This window comes from Aptenodytes patagonicus, chromosome W, assembly GCF_965638725.1.
Source record: "Aptenodytes patagonicus chromosome W, bAptPat1.pri.cur, whole genome shotgun sequence".
Lineage (NCBI taxonomy): Eukaryota > Metazoa > Chordata > Aves > Sphenisciformes > Spheniscidae > Aptenodytes > Aptenodytes patagonicus.
In genome coordinates, this window is record NC_134981.1 from 29,615,604 (window position 1) to 29,637,429 (window position 21,826).

At 41.4% G+C, this 21,826-nt stretch overlaps 1 protein-coding gene across 3 annotated transcripts in view; it reads right to left on the reverse strand.

Annotated features, from left to right (window-relative positions):
* Nucleotides 1–21,826, reverse strand: part of LOC143172018 (synaptic vesicle glycoprotein 2C-like) — a 161,832-nt gene that overhangs the window by 29,757 nt on the left and 110,249 nt on the right. For 2 of the 3 annotated variants that reach the window (XM_076361232.1, XM_076361231.1), the window contains exons 5-8: nt 11,170–11,303; nt 10,926–11,015; nt 6,424–6,534; nt 4,103–4,191 (exon numbers count right to left, since the gene is read on the reverse strand). In XM_076361232.1, the coding sequence (XP_076217347.1) occupies nt 4,103–4,191; nt 6,424–6,534; nt 10,926–11,015; nt 11,170–11,303 (424 nt within the window). Of the gene's footprint in view, nt 1–4,102; nt 4,192–6,423; nt 6,535–10,925; nt 11,016–11,169; nt 11,304–19,392; nt 19,418–21,826 lie in introns of those variants that run through there. The other variant, XM_076361233.1, reaches the window with a different exon arrangement.

The following is a 21,826-nucleotide window of genomic DNA, read 5'->3' on the forward strand; positions in this document are numbered from 1 at the left end:
CACACTATTTCTGATACAGGCCAGGATGCCATTGGCCGCCTTGGCCGCCTGGGCACACTGCCGGCTCATGTTCAGCCGGCTGTCGACCAGCACCCCCAGGTCCTTTTCCGCCAGGCAGCTTTCCAGCCACTCTTCCCCAAGCCTGTAGCGCTGCATGGGGTTGTTGTGGCCGAAGTGCAGGACCCGGCACTTGGCCCTGTTGAATCTCATACAGTTGGCCTCGGCCCATCGATCCAGCCTGTCCAGGTCCCTCTGCAGAGCCTTCCTACCCTCGAGCAGATCAACACTCCCGCCCAACTTGGTGTCATCTGCAAACTTACTGAGGGTGCACTCAATCCCCTCATCCAGATCATTGATAAAGATATTGAACAAGACCGGCCCCAAAACTGAGCCCTGGGGAACACCGCTCGTGACCGGCCGCCAACTGGATTGAACTCCCTTCACCACAACTCACTGGGCCCGGCCGTCCAGCCAGATTTTTACCCAGCAAAGAGTACACCTGTCTAAGCTGTGAGCCGCCAGCTTCTCTAGGAGAATGCTGTGGGAGACGGTGTCAAAGGCCTTACTGAAGTCCAGGTAGACCACATCCACAGCCTTTCCCTCATCCACTAGGCGGGTCACCTGGTCATAGAAGGAGATCAGGTTGGTCAAGCAGGACCTGCCTCTCATGAACCCATGCTGGCTGGGCCTGATCCCCTGGTTGTCCCGCTCATGCCTTGTGAGCGCCCTCAAGATGAACCGTTCCATAATCTTCCCCGGCACCGAGGTCAGGCTGACAGGCCTGTAGTTCCCCGGATCCTCCTTCCGGCCCTTCTTGTAGATGGGCGTCACATTGGCAAGCCTCCAGTCGTCCGGGACCTCCCCCGTTAACCAGGACTGCTGATAAATGCTGGAGAGTGGCTTGGCAAGCTCCTCCACCAGCTCCCTCAGCACTCTTGGGTGGATCCCATCCGGCCCCATAGACTTGTGAGCATCCAGGTGGCGTAGCAGGTCGTTAACTGCTTCCTCTTGGATTATGGGGGGTTCATCCTGCTCGCCGTCCCTGTCTTCCAGCTCAGGGGGCCGAGTACCCTGAGGAGAACTGGTCTGACTATTAAAGACTGAGGCAAAGAAGGCATTAAGTACCTCAGCCTTTTCCTCATCCTCGGTGACAATGTTCCCCCCCTGCATCCAATAAAGGATGGAGATTCTCCTTGGCTCTCTTCTGGTCATTAATATATTTGTAAAAACATTTTTTGTTGTCTCTAACGACAGTGGCCAGATTGCATTCTAGCTGGGCTTTTGCCTTTCTCATTTCCTCTCTGCATGACCTAACGAGATCCCTGTACTCTTCCTGAGTCGCCTGCCCCTTCTTCCACAAGGGGTAAACTCTCCTTTTTTTCCTGAGTCCCAGCAAGAGCTCCCCGTTCAGCCAGGCCAGTCATCTTCCCTGCCCATTCTTCTTACGGCGTATGGGGACAGCCTGCTCCTGTGCCTTTAAAACTTCCTTCTTGAAGAACGTCCAGCCTTCCTGGACCCCTTTGCCCTTCAGGACTGTCTCCCAAGGGACTCTCTCAACCAGCGTCCTGAACAGGCCAAAGTCCGCCCTCCGGAAGTCCATGGTTGCGGTTTTGCTGGCCCCCCTCCTTACTTCACCAAGAATCGAGAATTCTACCATTTCATGGTCGCTAAGCCCAAGACGGCCTCCGACCACCACATCTCCCACCAGTCCTTCTCTGTTTGTAAGCAGCAGGTCGAGCGAGGCACCTCCCCTGGTAGGCTCACTTACCAGCTGCGTCAGGAAGTTGTCTTCCACACACTCCAGGAACCTCCTAGACTGCTTCCTCTCTGCCGTGTTGTATTTCCAGCAGACGTCCGGGAAGTTGAAGTCCCCCACGAGAACAAGGGCTAGCGATTGAGAGACTTCTGCCAGCCGCTTGTAGAATGCTTCATCCGCCCCTTCATCCTGGTTGGGTGGTCTATAACAGACTCCCAGCAGGATATCTGCCTCGTTGGCCTTCCCCCTCATCCTTACCCATAAACACTCGACCGTATCATCATCACAATCGTTGAGCTCTAGACAATCAAAACACTCCCTAACATACAGGGCCACCCCACCGCCTCTCCTTCCTCGCCTGTCCCTTCTGAAGAGTCTATAGCCATCCATTGCAGCACTCCCATCGTGAGAGTCACCCCACCATGTTTCTGTGATGGTTACTAAGTCATATCTATCCCGCTGCACAATGGCTTCCAGCTCCTCCTGTTTGCTGCCCATGCGCTGCATGCATTGGTGTAGATGCGCTTGAGCTGGGCTATCGATTTCGCCCCCAGCATCAGCATGCCACCCCTAGGCTCATCTCTAGTGACCCTGGTTTTATCCCCTTCCTCCTTCAAACCTAGTTTAAAGCCCTCTCAATGAGCCCCGCCAATTCATGAGCAATGATCCTTTTCCGCCTGTGAGACAGCTGAACTCCATCTGCTGCCAGCAGGCCCGGTGCCATGTAAACCTCCCCATGATCAAAAAAGCCAGAATTCCTCCGATGGCACCAGCCCCTGAGCCACGTGTTGATCAGGTGTGTTTTCCTGTTCCTTTCAGTATTCTTCCCTGCCACTGTAGGGATTGAGGAAAACACTACCTGTCCTCCTGACCCTTCAACCAGTCGCCCCAGTGCCCTGAAGTCCCTTTTGATCGCTTCTGGACTTCTCTCTGCAACCTCATCACTGCCAGCCTGTATAACCAACAGCGGGTAGTAGTCGGAAGACCGTACCAGACCAGGGAGCTTCCTGGTAATGTCTCTGACCCAGGCCCCAGGGAGGCAGCAGACTTCCCTGTGGGATGGGTCCGGTCGGCATATTGGGCCCTCTGTTCCCCTCAGAAGGGAATCGCCTATAACAATTACCCTCCTTTTTTTCTTAGCAGAGGCAGTCATAATGCTTGGGGCTGACTACCTCACCCTAGGCAACCCCCTGGACGGACCTTCATCTACATCCTCATTTGCCTGGCCCTCATGTTCCAGGGCCCCATATCTGTTGTGTAAGGGCAACCGGGAAGGTGAGGGAGGCCGGGCAGGGGTTCGCCTGGCACCCCGAGCAGGGACCTGTTTCCATTCCCCCCCATCACTTAGGGTCCCTCCTTCTGCCTGGTGGCAAGAAGGCAGGGGATCCTCTGCTTCTTGTGGAGCCTCCATCTGCTGCCTTTGCCTCAGTGATGGTAGGGTACGGCTCCACCAATCTATCTCCCTCTCACACTCCCTGATACTCCTTAACCTTTCCACTTCCTCCTTCAGCTCTGCCACCAGGCTGAGCAGATCATCCACCTGGTCACACCACACACAGGTGTTGTCTCTGCTGCCCTCCGGTACAAGTGACAGGCTCAGGCACTCCCTGCGGCCAGAGACCTGGACAGCTGTATGCTTGTGTGAGGGCTCCGTCTGGGTTGCCACATTCCTTCTGGCGATGGTTTTCGGCCAAGTGGAAACCGTAGCTGGTCCTCTTCTGGGAAGGTGATGAATACTAGTTGAGTTGGCCTCTAGAGCCAGGAGGGGGACTGCACCCCGCCCACTCACCCTCCCTGTGCAAACTGCCACGCCACGTCCTGTTTGCCTGCCCTGTTCACCACGCTCGGGGTTGCTCACGCTCCCTGGGGGCTGCTCTTGTATGTGACGGGGTTTGGCCACCGTCCCTCCTATCCCCGCCCACGCTGAGTCAGAGCTGCCGCTCATCAGGAGCTCCCTCCTCTGGCTTGGGGAGGTTGGGGCCGGGGCACCCTCTCACTCCCTGTGCTTTTGCTTTCGTGGGTTTTGCCGCGGTTTTGCCACTTCAGGAAGGGTCCCCTGGCGCGATCCTCCACTCCGGAGCCCTTCGCCTTGGTGGCTTCGCTGAAATGGCGGGTACACTGGGTTTTAAACTTGATGAGTTAATTCTCGATGAGTTTTAATTCTTGATGAGTCAGTCTTGCAACCAAGAATAGACTAACCAATAAATATAACGTTTTGTGGAAAGATACTGAATAAAACCTTTTTCAAACAAAAGAGGTAATCATAGTGACAGAGATTTGCATGCAGATGATTCTTCTGTCTGTCAAAGTCTATCAAAAATAGTTTAGGATCTCAACCTCTCTTACCCAAAAGACAGGGTGAACCATACAGCTGTAAGTTTGATTGTATTATCCTTCACTGGGTAGTTGAAGCATCTCATAAACGTCAACCAAATCTGTAAATCATTAGGAAATAAGTTTATTTTAAATCGCATTTTGAACAATTTCGTTAAATGATAGAAGCTTTTTGATTCTGATTTGCTTGCTTCTTCAGGGCATCAGAGAGAGCAGATCAGCTCTTTGATACTGAGGTCATAGCTGTATTTCTGATACAAGTATGTTAATCTCCAGCTATAGCCAGGTTGTGCGTGTTCTGTGTCTTTCCAGCTTCTTTTCATAGAATCATAGAATGGTTTGTGTTGGAAGGGACCTCTAAAGGTCATCTAGTCCAACCCCCCTGCCGTGGGCAGGGACATCTTCAACTAGATCAGGTTGCTCAGAGCCCAGTCCAACCTGACCTTGAATGTTTCCAGGGATGGGGCATCCACCACCTCTCTGGGAAACCTGTTCCAGTGCTTCACCACCCTCAGCGTAAAAAATTTCTTCCTTATATCTAGTCTAAATCTACCCCCCTTTAGTTTAAAACCATTACCCCTTGTCCTGTTGCAACAGGCCCTGCTAAAAAGTTTGCCGCCAACTTTCTTATAAGCCCCCTTTAAGTATTGAAAGCCGCAATAAGGTCTCCCCGAAGCCTTCTCTCCAGGCTGAATAATTCCAACTCTCTCAGCCTTTCTTCATAGGAGAGGTGTTCCATCCCCCTGATCATTTTCATGGCCTTCTTCTGGACCCACTCCAACAGGTCCATGTCTTTCTTATGCTGAGGGCTCCAGAGCTGGACGCAGTACTCCAGGTGGGGTCTCACCAGAGCAGAGTAGAGGGGCAGAATCACCTCCCTCGACCTGCTGGCCATGCTTCTTTTTATGCAGCCCAGGATATGGTTGGCTTTCTGGGCTGCAAGTGCACATTGCTGGCTCATGTCAAATTTTTCATCCATCAGTGTGGACTGTGTCATTAATTCACCCCTGCCCTGTTCACCTCAAACTTTCGTAATCTCTAGGCAGCTTCATTTCACTATCTCAAATAAACCAGAGATCGTCAGAAATGTTTCCTTCTCATTTCCCAGTATTACACTGCTTTAAGTTTAGAGAAACTATATTCCATAATTCAACAGGGACACACTCAGAGTCTGATCTATCATAACCATCACAGCTAGAAATTGGTACTTTAACTATATGAGGAAAAGCTGGGACTACCCCCAGGTCAGAGATGCTACAGCAGAGCTGACTGAGAATGGTGTTTCCCCGCCCCATATCTCAAGATGATCTCCTCCTTTAGAAGAGGCAGTCTGTCCTAGGAGATTTTAGCACACATACTTTCCACGTACAGGGAAGACACTGACCCAGGGGGTAGTCCAGTAAGATAACAAGGATGTGAGACAACCAAGCTGCAACTCCTTTAAAGCTGCTTTAGAAACAAGGTCAAATCATAACATTTCAATATTCAAGTACTCTATTTTTGGACAAATAACTTTAAAAGTAGACACTTTCTGGATTTTTTTTTTTCATAGGGAAAATGCTATTTTTCCAAGCAAAGCAATTTTGATTGGAAACATGTGACAAACCTTGGTTTACAACACTTCATCATAGCTCTGGAGAGCTTTAAGATGCCAGATTTTTAACAGCTGTGAAAAGCTATTTTTGACATTTTTAGTGTTTTTTTAAATTAATGAGACTTTTCTCAATTTTCATTACAAGGTTCAAAGATACTGCATAATTTTGGTTTTGTAAAAAAGGATATGGAGCACAGTCCCAGTGAGCTTCTATTAAATTCTCTGAAATAGCCCTAAAGTAGTTTTCTGGTAAAACATTTGACATGACTAAAAATACATGCAGATACGATGCCTTTTAAAGGTTTTATTGACATTCATTTACACAGTTTATACATGACTTTACCATTTGTAAGTAATGTGGCTGCCTCAATTTCCTGCTGATAATTTTTCATCTCATCATATGTCACCTCTTTCCATAGGTATATGTTAATATGCATTCCCAGTACATATTATATTGTGGTGCTTGGACATATGGCTGTGTAACTATTAGCCATCAGTTGTGTAAAGGCCAATGCAGCATTTTCCTCCTCAGAAGTCGGAACCAACCTCTGTGATTCACCTGTGCCTCTTCTGGGTCGGGAAACCAGAATCTTACACTGATTCCTGAATCTCCCAGTTGCATAGAAAATGTAACATTGCAGCTATCACCAGCATGAGCTCAATCAATTCATCCCATTTCTGAATGCTGATTAAAAAAGAGAAAGGTAATTACAGAATGAACAGAGATGTTGTTACTTACACCATATAGCTCTGTGCGAATTCTAACAAAACACCTCCTGTACCAAGTTCCTGTATCGCTCTCTATTTCTATGAGCTCATCTATCTGCTTCGGAGTTTTGATTCTTTTAACCTAGAAATAAAAACAGAACAACAAATATTTGCATTTTCTTGAATCATTAACTGCCTATCGAGGAGTATTAGAAGGTTTTAATAAATCCCATAAACTAAAAATGAGCAGATATTAAACCTGTGTCTACACTAGGAATGCTTTAGAAATATAAAAGAATAGTAGCACACTATAATGTCAAAGTTCATTATGGATGCAACTGTATTGAAAAGCTCTGCTTTCAAACCATGCAGGAAATCCATTTCCTCTGAATAAAACAAGCTGTTACTGTCAGGTTTTGCTAGAGTGTTGCTGTACATGTATCTAATGCCACAAAGGATAAAACATTGTTTAAACCCTCAGTTAAGCATGTCCAGAGTTTGCTATCAAGTTGTTTCTGACTTGCTATCACAACATTGTTGAAACTCTATTGATTAAAGATACAGTATGAAAATAGAAGTATTTGAAATGTCAAGAATTAATAGCTGAATAACATTTTTCTTCTGTTCTTATTTCCTGTAGTGGTAGACAGGGAACTCTCCTTGTCTTTTGGATGTCAGCTTTAACTATTCTTTTTAATGAAGAGAGAAAAAGTTATGAGAAATTATCTGGAACCATGCATGTTATTGCTGTTATGAGCAATCATCTACTTAATCTAAAGTGAAATGAGATAAACAGACATCAGGGAAAAATACAGAAATATCAGTGACAGAGAATGTGATGTTGTCTACAATGCTAATTTTCACTTGCACTCTCCTGTGTAGCAGAACAAGAATATATTATATGGTCTTCTCAGCCACTTCAGGACCTGACAAACTTATACCTTTGTATGGTTTTGGTTTTGGCTTCCACTCTGGTCCCAGGATCATAGCAATATCACAAAAGGCAGTGTATTCATCCACAGCTTATTTAAAAAGACGGCAAATAGAAAGAGAATGGAAAGAAAATAAATAAAATAGGGAAAGGGACTGAAATATAAGGAGGGAGAGAGCAACAGACTGAGTGTTCAATGTTTGGCTGCAATTTCTGAAGGTAGCAATAGCTCGTGTTTCTTCTTAACAGAATGAAGACACCACCACCCACAGATGTATCATAGTGGATTACAGGACATCAAGGAATAGCAGTATTGATGGTAAAGCTCTAGTTTTCAGCCCACTGCTTTTACAGATGTACACTGTTTAAGATGCACCAGCAGCCTCATCCCGTGAACAAAAACAAACAAAAGCCCACTAAGAGGTTTTAGCTGTAACCACCTTCATTTCTGAAACACTGCAGCTCACTGTCTTGCCAAACCATGACTATATCAAAAGCCTGTACCCTTCTCATCATGCCTCTTCCAATAGCAATAATCCTGTCTGCATCATTCAGTTGATTTTAAGCTTTTCTTAAGCTGCTTTTATGAAACATGTTATACAAAAGACTGAGTTGAGTCCTCCAAGATTATTTAAGACCTTGTACATACAGACATCCTCATGTGCTCTCATGCCACACCTCCAGGCAGAAAGAGCATGCCTTTTGAATCACGCTGTATGAGCAAGAACAACACTTGTAGGCTGAGAGGCAGCCTTTTCACTGTCCTGGCCACATGACTTGTTTGGAGCTGTGAAGGTTGGGGGAATCATATATATCCTAGGACCACTGTATTTGACTGGGGACAAAAAGCCCATGGCCTTGATGGTCCTTTAGGATAAGCAAAGTCCTACTGAATCAGGACAACGGACCATGCAAATTCAGCTGTCAATATATGAAGAATTAAAGAAAAAACAATAAAGAATACCTATTTCAATGAAAATGGAACTTCTGTTTAAAAGCAATGGCTAGAAATATGCAATGTTTTAAATTTTACAAAATCAAGACATGCTGCAAAGGAAAATGTTTGTAGAAAAAATGATTAATTAATACACGGCAATGAAAGAGCGGAAAGAATTTTGGTTTTAGGGATACAAAGGTTTTTTTTTACTTAAACATTTAAACCAACCAATCTAATGAATGTATATTTTAAGGACCCAGGAAGGTAATTAAGCATGTACATAAACGTTTAATGTGGGTAGTCCCATAATGGAAGATACTGTCAACTTGCTACCAGCTCTGTTAATGTCACTGCTCTCAGGAGAGATTTTCAAAAGTATTAAGAGCCACCACATCCACAAATTTCACGGTCAATCACTAGAATACATCCATTTTGGAGTTTCTAACTCTAAAACCAACTGTTCATCAGTTGATGCTTTTTCTGTTCTAAAGGTTTGAAGATAAAATCCTCAATAATATGAGCAACAAGAATAAACATGACTTGTGAAAAAAGCTTCTAGGAAAAGATGACATCAATATAATTAGGAAATTATATCAAGGGAAAGCACACTAAAACTATAGCAGTAATGGAGAAAAAGTTACATCAGCTGTAGAATTAGAAAACTTACTATCAAAGTGTATCTGTTTGATGGAACTAGTGACATGAAGTGGAGGAAAATAGTAACACATTAGTCATAGAATGATACTGGATGAAACAACGGGGCTTAGGAGAGCTATGTGAATAAATTACTGAGACAAAATGCCACAATATCCAGGACTAATTTAAATTTTTAAAAAAGAGAGACTAAAAGGATGTCCCAAACAGATTATGCAGACTTTCTTTGCATTCTGGGTTTTATAAGATAAAGTGCTAATAGTGTCCAAAGAGGAGACAATGATGCATTTTCTAATCATATTAATGCAAGCTAAAATTAGGGACTTCTATCAGTGTGTAACCTTGACATACAGTACAGTATTTCTAATCCTGCAACTCCTCGATATCAAGAGTTGAGTCTTCCCAATGCTCATGGCAGAAACTGGCAAAAAAAATCCCAAGAGAGTGGTGTTTTTTTCCTTATTCATGGCTGGCCAATTAACGAAAAAAGCTATAAATAAACTGCTGAGTTTAGCATGGTTCAGCGTTACATTTTAACAACCGTAGAGAGAAAGACTTGTTAGATCACAAGAACTGGAAACAAGCATGTGCTTTGTTTTCTTCTCCATGACTGCTTTATGATGCGATTACAGTTACATCAAACTGATGTGAGACTGTAGCTGATCCTTCCTCCCACTTTTTGTCCCAGCATATTTCTGTCTTCTTCCTCATGCCTAAACTAACACCGTAGGGGGATAGGGTCTATGCTATGGCTGACTGTGCAATCAATCAATGAATATCAATGCTGGCAGAAGAAAAACAAAGTGACTGGGGGCAGGAATACTCTGTCTGAAAGCAGCTCAGATCAGCATGAGCCAAGTGTGAAATTAGACCCTAGCTGTACAGTGTTAGGCAAATCCCTTTACTTGTAAATGAAATAAAAAAATAAAATTTTAGATTAGACAGGATATGGGGTAGGTCACTGGTGTATCAATAAATGTAGATTTAACATGATAGATATGCTAACCAGCCTTCTTTCAGGCTAAATATAGGAGTTCTCGAGCTTCTTTGTGGAAGAAATGAAATGGAGGCAACAGAAACAGCATCCAAGGCAATAAATTGCAAGTCTCAATGGAATAAAGTTATATGGTCAGATGGTCATTCCTTGAGATTGCCTGCAAATGCAGAACCTTTAAGAGGATTTCTTAATTGAGTTATATGTGCGTTAAAGCACAGAGAAAGCCTCTGGAAGAGGAAAAAAAATCCCACACATGGCTCTGAGAGGGAGCAGAGTGCCAGCACTCCCACGGCACAGCACAAGCTGGAAAGGCAGACTGGATTTCAAAGCAAGAAAATGCCTTCTGCTGTTTGGTCCTACTGTATTCAGGAAGATAAAATTGTTGTGTATACTCTTTATAAATAAGGAAGATGCCATAAAAAAAGCCCTACATCTGAACTGCCAATTTCTCCTCCAAATAGAAACAACCCATCAATACTTTGAATATGGTCTTATCATTAGACCTGAAAGTCAACAACAAGATGCAGTTGAGCTTCCAAGATATTTCGAGAAATTTAAATGTCTGAAAAATTACTATTTCACAGAAATGAAAATTAATTTTTTAAAATTACTGTTGTAGCTGATAAAAATGAAAAATCATTTCAAAAGCTTTAAAGACACAACAGACAACTAATTTGTACTTCTACTATGTGCTTTCTGTTATTATTAAGGATGAAGTAAACTTAATAAAAAAACCACAGATGGAGTCTATTAAGTATCTCAGTACAACAGAGAAAATGATCACACCACGGGTTCATATGCTCAAGAATATGCTGGCCAAAGGCTGATATCTTAACATCTGCTGAATATATAACAATTTCAGTAGGAATTCAGTTCTTATATTTAGATATTTAGAGTGCAAATGATTGGCTTTGTCATGCAGAGCATTAATATTGATTGCTTAAGCATTCCAGACCTTGCCAGTCAGCAAGCTGGCTGATGTGCTAAGCAATTAGCTTTAAAAGCAATACTCACTGTGAAGACTTTCTCAGGCTGACTATGAGCTCGCATGTTCGTGTCATGAATTTGCTTGAGTATCATCCAGGCTTCATCGTGTTTTCCAACCTAAACATTTGATCAAAGCATTTAAACAAAACATATACTCAGATTAAGATATTCACTATAGTCACTGAACAATCTTAATGCCTGTTATACAGATGTTATGATGTAAACACAGAAATAATTTTGACGAATCTAAAAACCATTTTGAAAGTTATACCTCCAGCAAGAACCGCGGACTTTCTGGCATAAATGTGAGAGCTACCACAGAAGAGACGCAGGGCAGCGCACAGACGATCACAAATACTCGCCAGCTGTGAAACTGGTAGGCAGAGCCCATGCTGAAACTCCATCCTATGAAAGAAGAAATTCACAAAATGTAGAGAAATAAGGACTATTGTATGTGGGAGTCTGCAGCTTTTTGGAGATGCAAAACGATACCTGTATCTAAATGAAGCCTGATCGATCTCTTCTATTTCCACAAATATCAATGATTTCACAAATAATCTTACACTATGAATTTCCACCTCTTGCATGTGACTCGTCATGCTGGAAAATGGCCATATAATGCAGGATGGGAGACTTCCTTACACAGAGATGAAGAAGCCTCTTTCAAGCCTTTTGGCAAAATCTGCATGAAGGTAGTTATGTGAACCAAACAGGGACACCATCATCATACATAAGACTATATATACAAAGAAATAGTTTTGTATGAATACTGGAAGAAGGGAGAATTAAAAATCTACACTTAGATGATATATTTTATGGAATTTTACGACCTCTGGAATGCTGCATCTGTGTGTCTATTAAAGTAAAGTCTTTGAAAAAAAAATCCATCAAACAATCTATTAGCTTTCACCAACACTGACAAAATCGAAACCTAATTGGCTTCTTCAAGTCTTCCTCTCAGAAGCTATTTAAAGTAGTAATGAGTATTGGGTATTGAATTCTCATAGCGAATCATTAGCAATCAATAAGAAAGGAAGAAACAGTAAAAATATGAGAAAAACATTCAAACAACAGTACAGTCAAGTCTACAGACTGCTGGAAACGGAAATGCTAAAACCAGAGTAAATTACTCAAAATCTCTATGCTCTTGGACCTTCTTCAAATAAGCAGGCATCTTGTAACTCAGCACTAAAGCATGGGGATATGGTTTACATCTGATCTAATTTTCTTTCAATTTTTTTTTTTTTGGTTGAGATGTTTCTGAATTAGTGTTTCCCTTCCATTAGTAGCATGGATGGTTGAGGCCAATGGTTCCTTTAGGTATGGGTGATTAGTATTTTGGAAATTTGAGAGTAGTTTTTATGGTGATATTCACTGTGCTATTTTATAAAAATGAATGTTGTGGGAATAATAATTATCTATATATTTGATTACAAAATATGACAACTGGAATTTTAAGGCTTGCAATTCTGTCATTATTATTAACAAAGAGTTAATTTCAATACTCTTAATAACAGTATCCTAATGTAATACAGTGCAACACATAAAGCATTTACACTGCCCAACTTCGGTTTCCATCTTCTTCCAGAGCACTATACCACTCCTTCAATTCTGTTAAAAGTAGACTGACAGCCATCCCCCTGCCCCATAACTAGATGTGCAGGAAAAAATATTCAGTATTTAAACTTATAACTGAGATGGACAACCTTAACATTGAAGTAGAGAGAGAATTATAATTATATAAAGAGGTTAAGAAAAAAGTACTACAGGAAAAAAACCTCTCCTCATCCGAAAACTTGTTCTTGAGATATATCTGACTGCTGACTAATAACATGCAGTAGAAGCCATTGTTAAAATATACTGAGAAGAACATAAAAGGAAATACTGGAAAACCTGTATGTGAAACTGCAGGGCTGGTAGTTCAGCTTTTTAATAAAATATCTGATTGGACTATTGAAATGCTAGAATTTTAAGAAATTTAAGAATTTCTCTTAAGAAAGAGAAAAATATGATTTGGGTAACTACCTGACCTTTTAGTCTGGCTTCAATACAGCAGAATCTTTCAAGTAAAATTTTCAAGAAAAACTTATTAAAAGCAGAGTGGAAGATAAGAATAACAATAAATGACAGAAGTGGTTACTGGAAGAAAATGGAATCCTGGTTAATGAAAGAGCTGATGCCGGATTCATCTGATATATTTCTTTGCTGATTTTTCTAGACAAAAGACATGGTAAATTAAATCTGTTTGGATGTCAGTAAACAACTGGTACAACATGGTACCAAAGGGCCTATTAAATAGTTCTTCAAAGGAGGTATTAATCTGTTAAATGTATAGTATATTTTGGAATTTAAAGATCTCATGCTGTGGATCATGAATACATTCTTAGAAAAAAAAAATACTTTCTCTTATTAAAGTACTTACATGCTACAATATGAATAATACAGTCATTTGCCCTTTATCAGCAGCTCAGTGAAACATTTTGATCTGCAGACTTGGGAACCTGTTTTTTCTGGTCTCCTACAAACTTTCTGTTTCTGAAATGATATCAGTTTGCTCTACAGGCTCATTTAGCCCTGCCAAGGAAGGCCCAGGAAGACAGAGGTAAAATCAGTGACAGTATTGGCAATGATCTTGGAATGCCATGTTACTTTTGTTTATAGGTAAGGCTCCAGATAAACATACCTCCCCCCTCCAAAGTTCCCTCCAACAGAAGGGAGCTGTCCAAAGAAGGTGTCTAAAATGTCATGTTAAATTTTATTCCAAAATAGAACTTGGAATGAAAATTTAAGATTAAAAAAAAGTGTAAAAGTGTATTAAAAATTTGCTTTTACTGACTTTTGGAAAGTGTCAACTTTTAATCTTATGGAATTTCAAATCTTAAATAATATGGGCATACTTTTCATCTAAATTGGGAAGGGAAGGAAATAAAGAAGGAAAGGTTTACAGTGAGTTAATGAGGCAATTCGAAACCATAACTATGTTTTGGGTATTGTGTACACATTCTATTATAATAATTAGAATTATATTCTTCATTATATATTTTAAACTATAGTACAAAATCACCTGACATAGAACTTGCAAAATTATTTCCTTTTAGTTAGATTAATTTTCAATCAGAGCAGCGAGCTCATCTGACTTGCTGGGCAGTGGTGCAACTGCTAGTGTCATGGGAAAGGAGGCACAGGACTGGGGTTTTCATCTCTCAGAACAGTATGATCAAGGTAGTGGCTCTTTTTGTCACTAGAAACTGTCCCAGAAATACACAGAGCCACTAGCATATTTAGACAATCTGCCTTTTATCACTCTGGCTTATGTTTTGTAAGACTGAGCTGTAGAAAGGGCATTTCTGTGGTAAATTAAATCAACCTGGCTTTATATCTGTTATAAAACAACAGCAACATCTTGTGCTCTGTAGCCAGTCCTGGAAAACACTGGTAATTATTTTAAGGTGTCATTTATTAATGTAAGTGAACCATACTACACTTAATTAAAAGCAATGAGTGCACCATTCATCCTGCTGTCATCCCGACAACCTGCAAAACATCTTTTTTACTCCTCAAAATATCTGAGGGGCTTGTCAAGTGAAATGTTCATTATGGGTTTTATTGCTCTTATTCTGTCTTTTTCTCTATGCATTGTAATAGCTGCTGCAATTTATCACATGATTTAACATATCTGCTGAATTAATGATAATAGTGAATGTCAGAATTATAAGAAGCAATGGGTAGAAAAAATGGCAGCTGCAACACAGCTTTCTTGAGGCTGCTCTCCTGTCTATTCCAGCAGCACATGCTAGATCAGCAAGACAAACATATATTTTAAATGCAGAGCAAGTTTAGATTTATTCTTATGTTTAACACATCCCATTTTCCTAGGTCATGAGCTAATCTGGAAAATGGAGCCATAAGAGTGGTTCTGAATTTAGCTCACAAAGTGGCTTTCATTCCTATTGTATGTAAGTCTTGAAACCAAATGTAAGTGTGTTCTTGGCTGTAACTCAATTTGCTTCTCCCATCCCTGATTTATGATACAATAGCAAAGTCGGAGCAGCTCTACACAGTTGCGTTCAGAGCACTGCACAGCAACCTAGAGCTAAACTTCACCCTTGCTCCCTGGCTATGTCCAAATGCATCTTGGGAATGATTGAGCAATGTAAAACCCGCAGTGACTGAATCTGAAGCCGCTGCAGGAGCCTTCTTGCTGAATATTACCCTCTCACCTTACTGACTGCTAGAAAAGATCAAGTGAATCACAGACATGGCAATTACTGATTACAGAACCACCATAGCATGGAACAGAGCAAACCCAAAATGTACCAAGATGCTAATCTATATCTAATCATCAATTTATATGTTGAATTCAATGTCAACAAAATCTTCCCTCCCAATGCAGCATTTCATCTACTCCATAATATTAATAAATTAAAAGTATATTATAAACAAGTTCTTGCTCCAAAGGAAAGAAAAGACCATTTTTGTCATAGACTTTCTGAATAAATATAGAGGTAAACTTGTCCATATTATGCTGAATTTTATAAATGTATATTACCTGAGAAACAGTGGGTATCTTCAAGGACAAGGATCATCTTTTACAGTGGTTAGGTGACAAGAGTCTACCCAACAAGAGCAGACTAATGGGGATGGTTTGCTTAACTTTTCAAAATGAGGGTGGAAAGGGAACTTGATAGCTCTCTACAAATCCATAAGGGTTACACTAAAGTGCAATGTGGGCAATGAAATAAATGGGTGCCTACAGGATCTGTATAAATACTGGCTGGCAAGGGGAAAGTTACTAAATAACAGAGGAATAAAGTTGTGGAACGCCTTTCTAAGACACTAATGTGAGCAAAGAAAGCCTAACCGAATATAAGGATTTTATGGCATGGTTAGCTAAAGACTGACCAGCCGTGATAACAATTTTTGTTAGTCATTCAGCAGGAATTGGAGGAACTGGATTCATGGCAGTGTCAGAAATTGTCAAAAGCCAAGTTTGCATAAACTCTTGTCTTTTGGTAGATCAAGGGAGGGAGTAGATGCAAGAACATCCCTAAAATTAGAGGCAGAGAGAAACATAGCCAAGAAGTTTATAGGAATTCATAGATTCCATAGCTGCTTCTGCAGAATCCTTTCTATGATTTTCTAACGTTGCTTATTTCTGTTTTAACACACGATCTTTGGTCAGAAGTCAGCTCTCTAGCCTCAATTGTTAATGTTTTAAATTTGAGAAATTTCCAATAACGAAGATGTGTGATTGATCCATAATATGTTGGGTGAACAACTGGCTGACGGGTTGGGCTCAAAGAGTTATAGGAAATGGGGTTACATCAGGCTGGTGGCCAGTCACCAGTGGGATTCCCCAGGGCTCAGTTTTAGGGCCAGTGCTCTTTAATGTCTTAATAAATGATCTGGATGCAGGAATCAAATGTACATTAAGTAAATTTACCAATGATGCTAAACTAGGAGGAGCTGTGGACTCCCTCGAGGGTAGAGGGGCCTTACAGAGAGATCTGGAGAGACTAGGGAGCTGGGCAATCGCCAACCGTATGAAATTTAACAAGAGCAAGTGCCGGATTCTCCACCTGGGATGGGGTAATCCTGGTTATACATACAAATTGGGGGATGAGAGGCTGGAGAGCAGCCCCGCGGAAAGAGATCTGGGGGGTTTGACTTGATGGCAAGTTGAATATGAGTCAACAGTGTGCCCTGGCAGCCAAAAGGGCCAACCGGGTCCTGGGGTGCATCAAGCACAGCATAGCTAGCCGGTCGAGGGAGGCGATTGTCCCCCTCTGCACTGCACTGGTGCGGCCCCACCTCGAGTACTGTGTGCAGTTTTGGGCGCCTCAATGTAAGAAGGACATCAAGCTATTAGAGTGTGCCCAGAGGAGGGCGACCAAGATGGTGAAAGGTCTCGAGGGCAAGACTTATGAGGAGCAGCTGAGGTCCCTTGGCTTGTTCAGCTTGGAGAAGAGAAGGCTGAGGGGTGACCTCATTGCAGTCTACAACTTCCTCAAGGGGGGCAGCGGAGGGGGAGGTGCTGATCTCCTCTCTCTGGTGACCAGGGATAGGACATGAGGAAATGGAATGAAGCTGTGTCAGGGGAAGTTCAGACTGGACGTTAGGAAAAGGTTCTTCGCTGAGAGGGTGGTCGGTCACTGGAACAGGCTCCCCAGGGAAGTGGTCACGGCACCAAGCCTGTCAGAGTTCAAGGAGCGTCTGGATGACACTCTTAGCCATATGGTTTAGTTTTAGGTAGTCCTGCGAGGAGCAGGGAGTTGGACTCAATGATCCTTATGGGTCCCTTCCAACTTGAGATATTCTATGATTCTGTGATTCTATGATCTAAATTGCCACATGGTGGCACTGTTACTGCACTTCATACAAAAATAAGTTTAAAACAAAGTCTGCACGAAGAGTTCTACTATTAAATGTTGTTGTTGTGTTGAGTATTTCCCAAATCTAAGCTAAATCAAAATTAGGAGGACTGGAAATATTTTGCAGCTGGCAGCACTGAAATACATTATTATTGCACTTATATTTAGTCTGTCCTGGCATTACTGAGTTTACTGTGAGTAACATCTAGGATTTGAACCCATATATTTTAGTGGTACTGATTGCAATAATGGTAAAACATCACTGAATGAAAAAAAATTAGTTCAGGTAAGTTATATAGCTGAGGAAGCGTGGTTAGATGTCTTTATGAAACTGAGTGAAATATATGGTTTCTAACAAATGCGGAAATAATGTTTTCAGAATTATTCTGTAATTGTATTACTGTGAAATTCCAGTAACACGAAGTTGTGTTGTCTTTCCTGTGATTAGATTATTAATATCACATGGGAAAGGCAGTGATATTTTTAGCCTGTATAGATAGTTAGATACTCTATAAACCCACAAGCTCAGCAGGTCAGCTGCTGGTAATTTTTGTAGAAGGAATCTGGAAATAAAATAGCTGAAGTGTGGCAGGCCATGATGGAGGTACCTTAACAAAGCTGCCTGTAGGAGACTCTCTAATTCTCATCCGCATCTGTCTGGCTCTCTAGCTGATGCTATTAGCCCCTGGGAGCCATAAGGATCAACAGTTCAATGAAAGAAGAAAGTAATAGTGTTAAACAGATATATTATATAAATATATTAAACTCAGATTTAGTCTGCTGACCCTTAAAACTGTGATTAAAAGGAATGAGGCATTTTCTAAAGACACATTTCCCCTGTCCGGCAGAGAAGGGGGTTGTCAACCACTGACAGTCATCAATTCCCTGTGCTGGCATTGATCTTCATCTGAAGACCTGAGATTATCAGGTCTCTGATCACTCCAGTAACGTTATCTGCCATTTAGACAAGCCCCAGGACAGCTGCAAGCAGGGCTGACATTGCATAGAAAATTATTTGCTCTCTAATATCATCAGACACAATTTCTCTATCCAGTGCACAGCACTGTAGTCCCAGTGAGGCCTCCAGCTGTAGTACCTCTGAACAGTGACATCAATAATCCCCTTTTTTAATGTTTCTAATACCTGCTGTAGTACTGCCCAGTGGAACCCCACGCTGGAGCAGGGAAAGAGTGTGAGGAGGAAGGAGCGGCAGAGACAATGTGTAATGAACTGACCACAACCCCCATTCCCCATCCCCCTGCACTGCTCGGGGGGAGGAGGTAGAGAAGTCAGGAGTAAAGTTGAGCCTGGGAAGAAGGGAGGGGTGGGGGGAAGGTGTTTTTAAGATTTGTTTTTATTTCTCATTATCCTACTCTGATTTAGATTGGCAATAAATTAAATTAATTTCCCCAGGTCAAGTCTGTTTTGCCCGTGATGGTAACTGGTGAGTGATCTCCCTGTCCTTATCTCGACCCATGAGCCTTTCATCATATTTTCTCTCCTCTGTCCTGCTGAGAAGGGGGAATGATAGACCGGCTTGGTGGGCACCTGGCGTCCAGCCAAGGTCAACCCACCACAGTTATAACAAACAGTGGCATAAGAGTAGAAGAGCTTTCGCAAGAGGCAACTTATGGCATTTTCAGAATTGGTTTTGCCTCTTCTGCGCTTACGATATGACTGAGAAAGGTATGATAACAAGATGATTCCTGTACACTTCACAGAGGTGGACAAATTACCTTTTTGCTCATGTAAAGCAGCACTGAAAAAAAATACATTGTAATGATTATCCGTATATACAAAAAGCATGTTAAAGAGGGGAAAAAAAAAAGATCTTGGGTAACTGCACTTTGCAGGGAACAGTCTGGTTTGAACAGCAGCTGTAAGAGTCAGCTGACAGCAAACTAGCTGACAGGAGATGAAGATTCCTCTCCCTCTTAAGTTATTTATCTTATATAGAGTTATATATGTTTGTTTATTCACTTTAGTTAATGTCCAAACCACCACTCTCCCTAACATCATCCAATTACATGGCGAGTTATTGGCAATCTGCTGTGTTTTATTGTGTTTTTCTGTGTATTTATATGCTGCATCCCTATCTATAAAACAGGAACAGTAATACTTACAGGTTAAGTCCTAACTGAGTGCTGGAAGCTCTCAGGAACACTGAAGAGGCATGAAAATAAGAGAAAAATTAGAGCCAAAATATACTGAGCTTGGGAGAAGACTGTACTGTCCAAATCCATAAAGACAGACATTGACATGAGATGCAGAGCTGTTACCCCATATGGGGAGAGGGAAAGGATAAACATCAAATTTGTACAAAACCCTCTATGTGGTTTCTTGATATACCTGCACCTCATTCGTAAGAGAATTAGGGTTGTTCTCCAATACCTGTTTGGCCCTGGAGAGGTGCTCAGCTGATGTGGGATCATCACACAGAGCTTTGTGAGCCTTTCCTAGATAGATCCCCTGATTTAAACTATTCACTGCACCCATCAACATGATACTGCATGAAAATAAGGGCAAAGTGTTCCACCTACAGGAAAGAAACAAAGGATACCACTGCTGAGGAGTGGAGACAACTTTGCAGTCCTCTACTTCTGTTTGATTAACTTTGGCTGCTTAGAATTTTCCATTCTCAAAATAGGGAGAAATAACAGAAACACACTTTGCTAAGATGTCATGCTGATGTAAATGTCTCCACCTGGCCATCACCGTGCAGGATCCAATTTTGCACCTTAGTAATTCTGAATACAAACCCAGTGCAACTATCCTATAGGGCTGGAAATCTATCAAATCTCAAAGCACTTCAACACAGAATTGAAATGTCTTGACTTAGGTCACCATTAAGAGTTTTGGCTCCATCCTGAATCATTTTACTAGACTTCAGACACCTATTACCAGGAATCAAGCCTGAATAACTTCTACATGGCTTCATTCTGAATGCAAATATTGTTCTACTGCTTGGGAAGTGGGCATATCCTCACTCATTACAGTCCCTGGATAATGAGCATAGATTTTCAAAATGTTCCAGGGCAAACCTGTAATTTTCTGCTTAGATCTTAAATCAGTGTTTCTAAAACTTTCTACTTGTGCGTCTTCAGAATAGCTTCCTTCCTCTCTACCCCATACTATATAAAATTCAAATCAGTACAAATTCTCTTAAAACTTATGTTAATTGCATATTTCCGAAATTTAAAATGAGAAACACTAATTCGTAATTGAAATTATTAAGTAAGTAAATATGCATATTCCAGGCTAGAATGTATGTGCACTTCCCTTATGTGCACTCGTGCCCCTTATTCAGAGAAAACTGCCCAAGACTACTAGATATTAATGTAGATTGACGCAGGTCAAATTTTGGCCAGGGTTCAGATGCAAAAATGATGCAAAAATAGATGAAAAAGCTGTGATTTGTAATAAAAAAAAAGCTCAAATGTTGAATTTTGCTATAAATGGCTGCTTTTGTCAGATTTCTGCATCTAAGTTGGATTTGTAAAATGTTCTCCTTTCAGTTAAAGATCTGATGTACATCTACATCTACTTGTAAGTAGAGATAGTAGAACTCATATGGCACCCTCTTCAGTCCTGTGGAAACCAATGCTTGCTATAAGTGCTTGGATGTAAGATTCTTTTATACATTCTGTTAGAATTTGCAATCTTCCCAATGCCCTTGTAATACTGTGGAGTCAGAAAAAAACAAAAGATAATGCTGGGATGCGGTAGGTCAGTGGTTTGTGACCTTTCTGAATTTAAGGACCACTAGACATTTTTCAAATGCATGTGCAGAGTCCTATATGGCTAAGATATATTTGTCTTAATTATTTTTATGGGCATATAGCCTAGAAGCAATCTATGAAATCCCCGCTATTGAAAACCACAGCAGTAGCTGGCAGCATCTGGAAATGAAAACTAAATCAAAGAATGATCTAAGAATTTTCTTAGGTTAAAAACCAGATAAAAAGTGAGCATAAAAATTAAAATATATTTTTCCAATACAAGCAAGATCTATTAAATAATTATACTGAGTTTATATTATAGTCCAAAGCAGAACAGAGACTGAAGAACTGAAAAGATGATGTTCTAATTACTCACATATAAAAAAACCAACAGAATAGGCCACCAAGGATTAATATTTATCTGATACCATCAAAAATCTCATTACAAGCACTGTGTCACATAATTGATCTGACTGTTTGGCTGACTGAGTCAATGGCCCCAGAGATTTATGTACTCATGCAGTTCTGCAAAGTCCTTGCTTGGGTCTGGTTCTGTGCAGCTGTTCAGTGAAGGCACTTTACAATCCGCAAAACAAAGAGGTAACATCTGCTAGACATGACTCTGATAAGACCATAACTTACAGGCTTGTCAGAAAAGGCCATGTCATGCTTTCCAGAGATCATGGATCAAGCAGGTCCAACTGATTTAAAAAAAAGTGGAGGAGAGCACATTTTAAAATAAGCTGCTGTCAGAGCTTAAAAATATCATGGTCAGTGTCAACATTGAGACTGTGTAATCAAATGTCACTAAAACATGCTTCAAATTTTGTTTGTATGA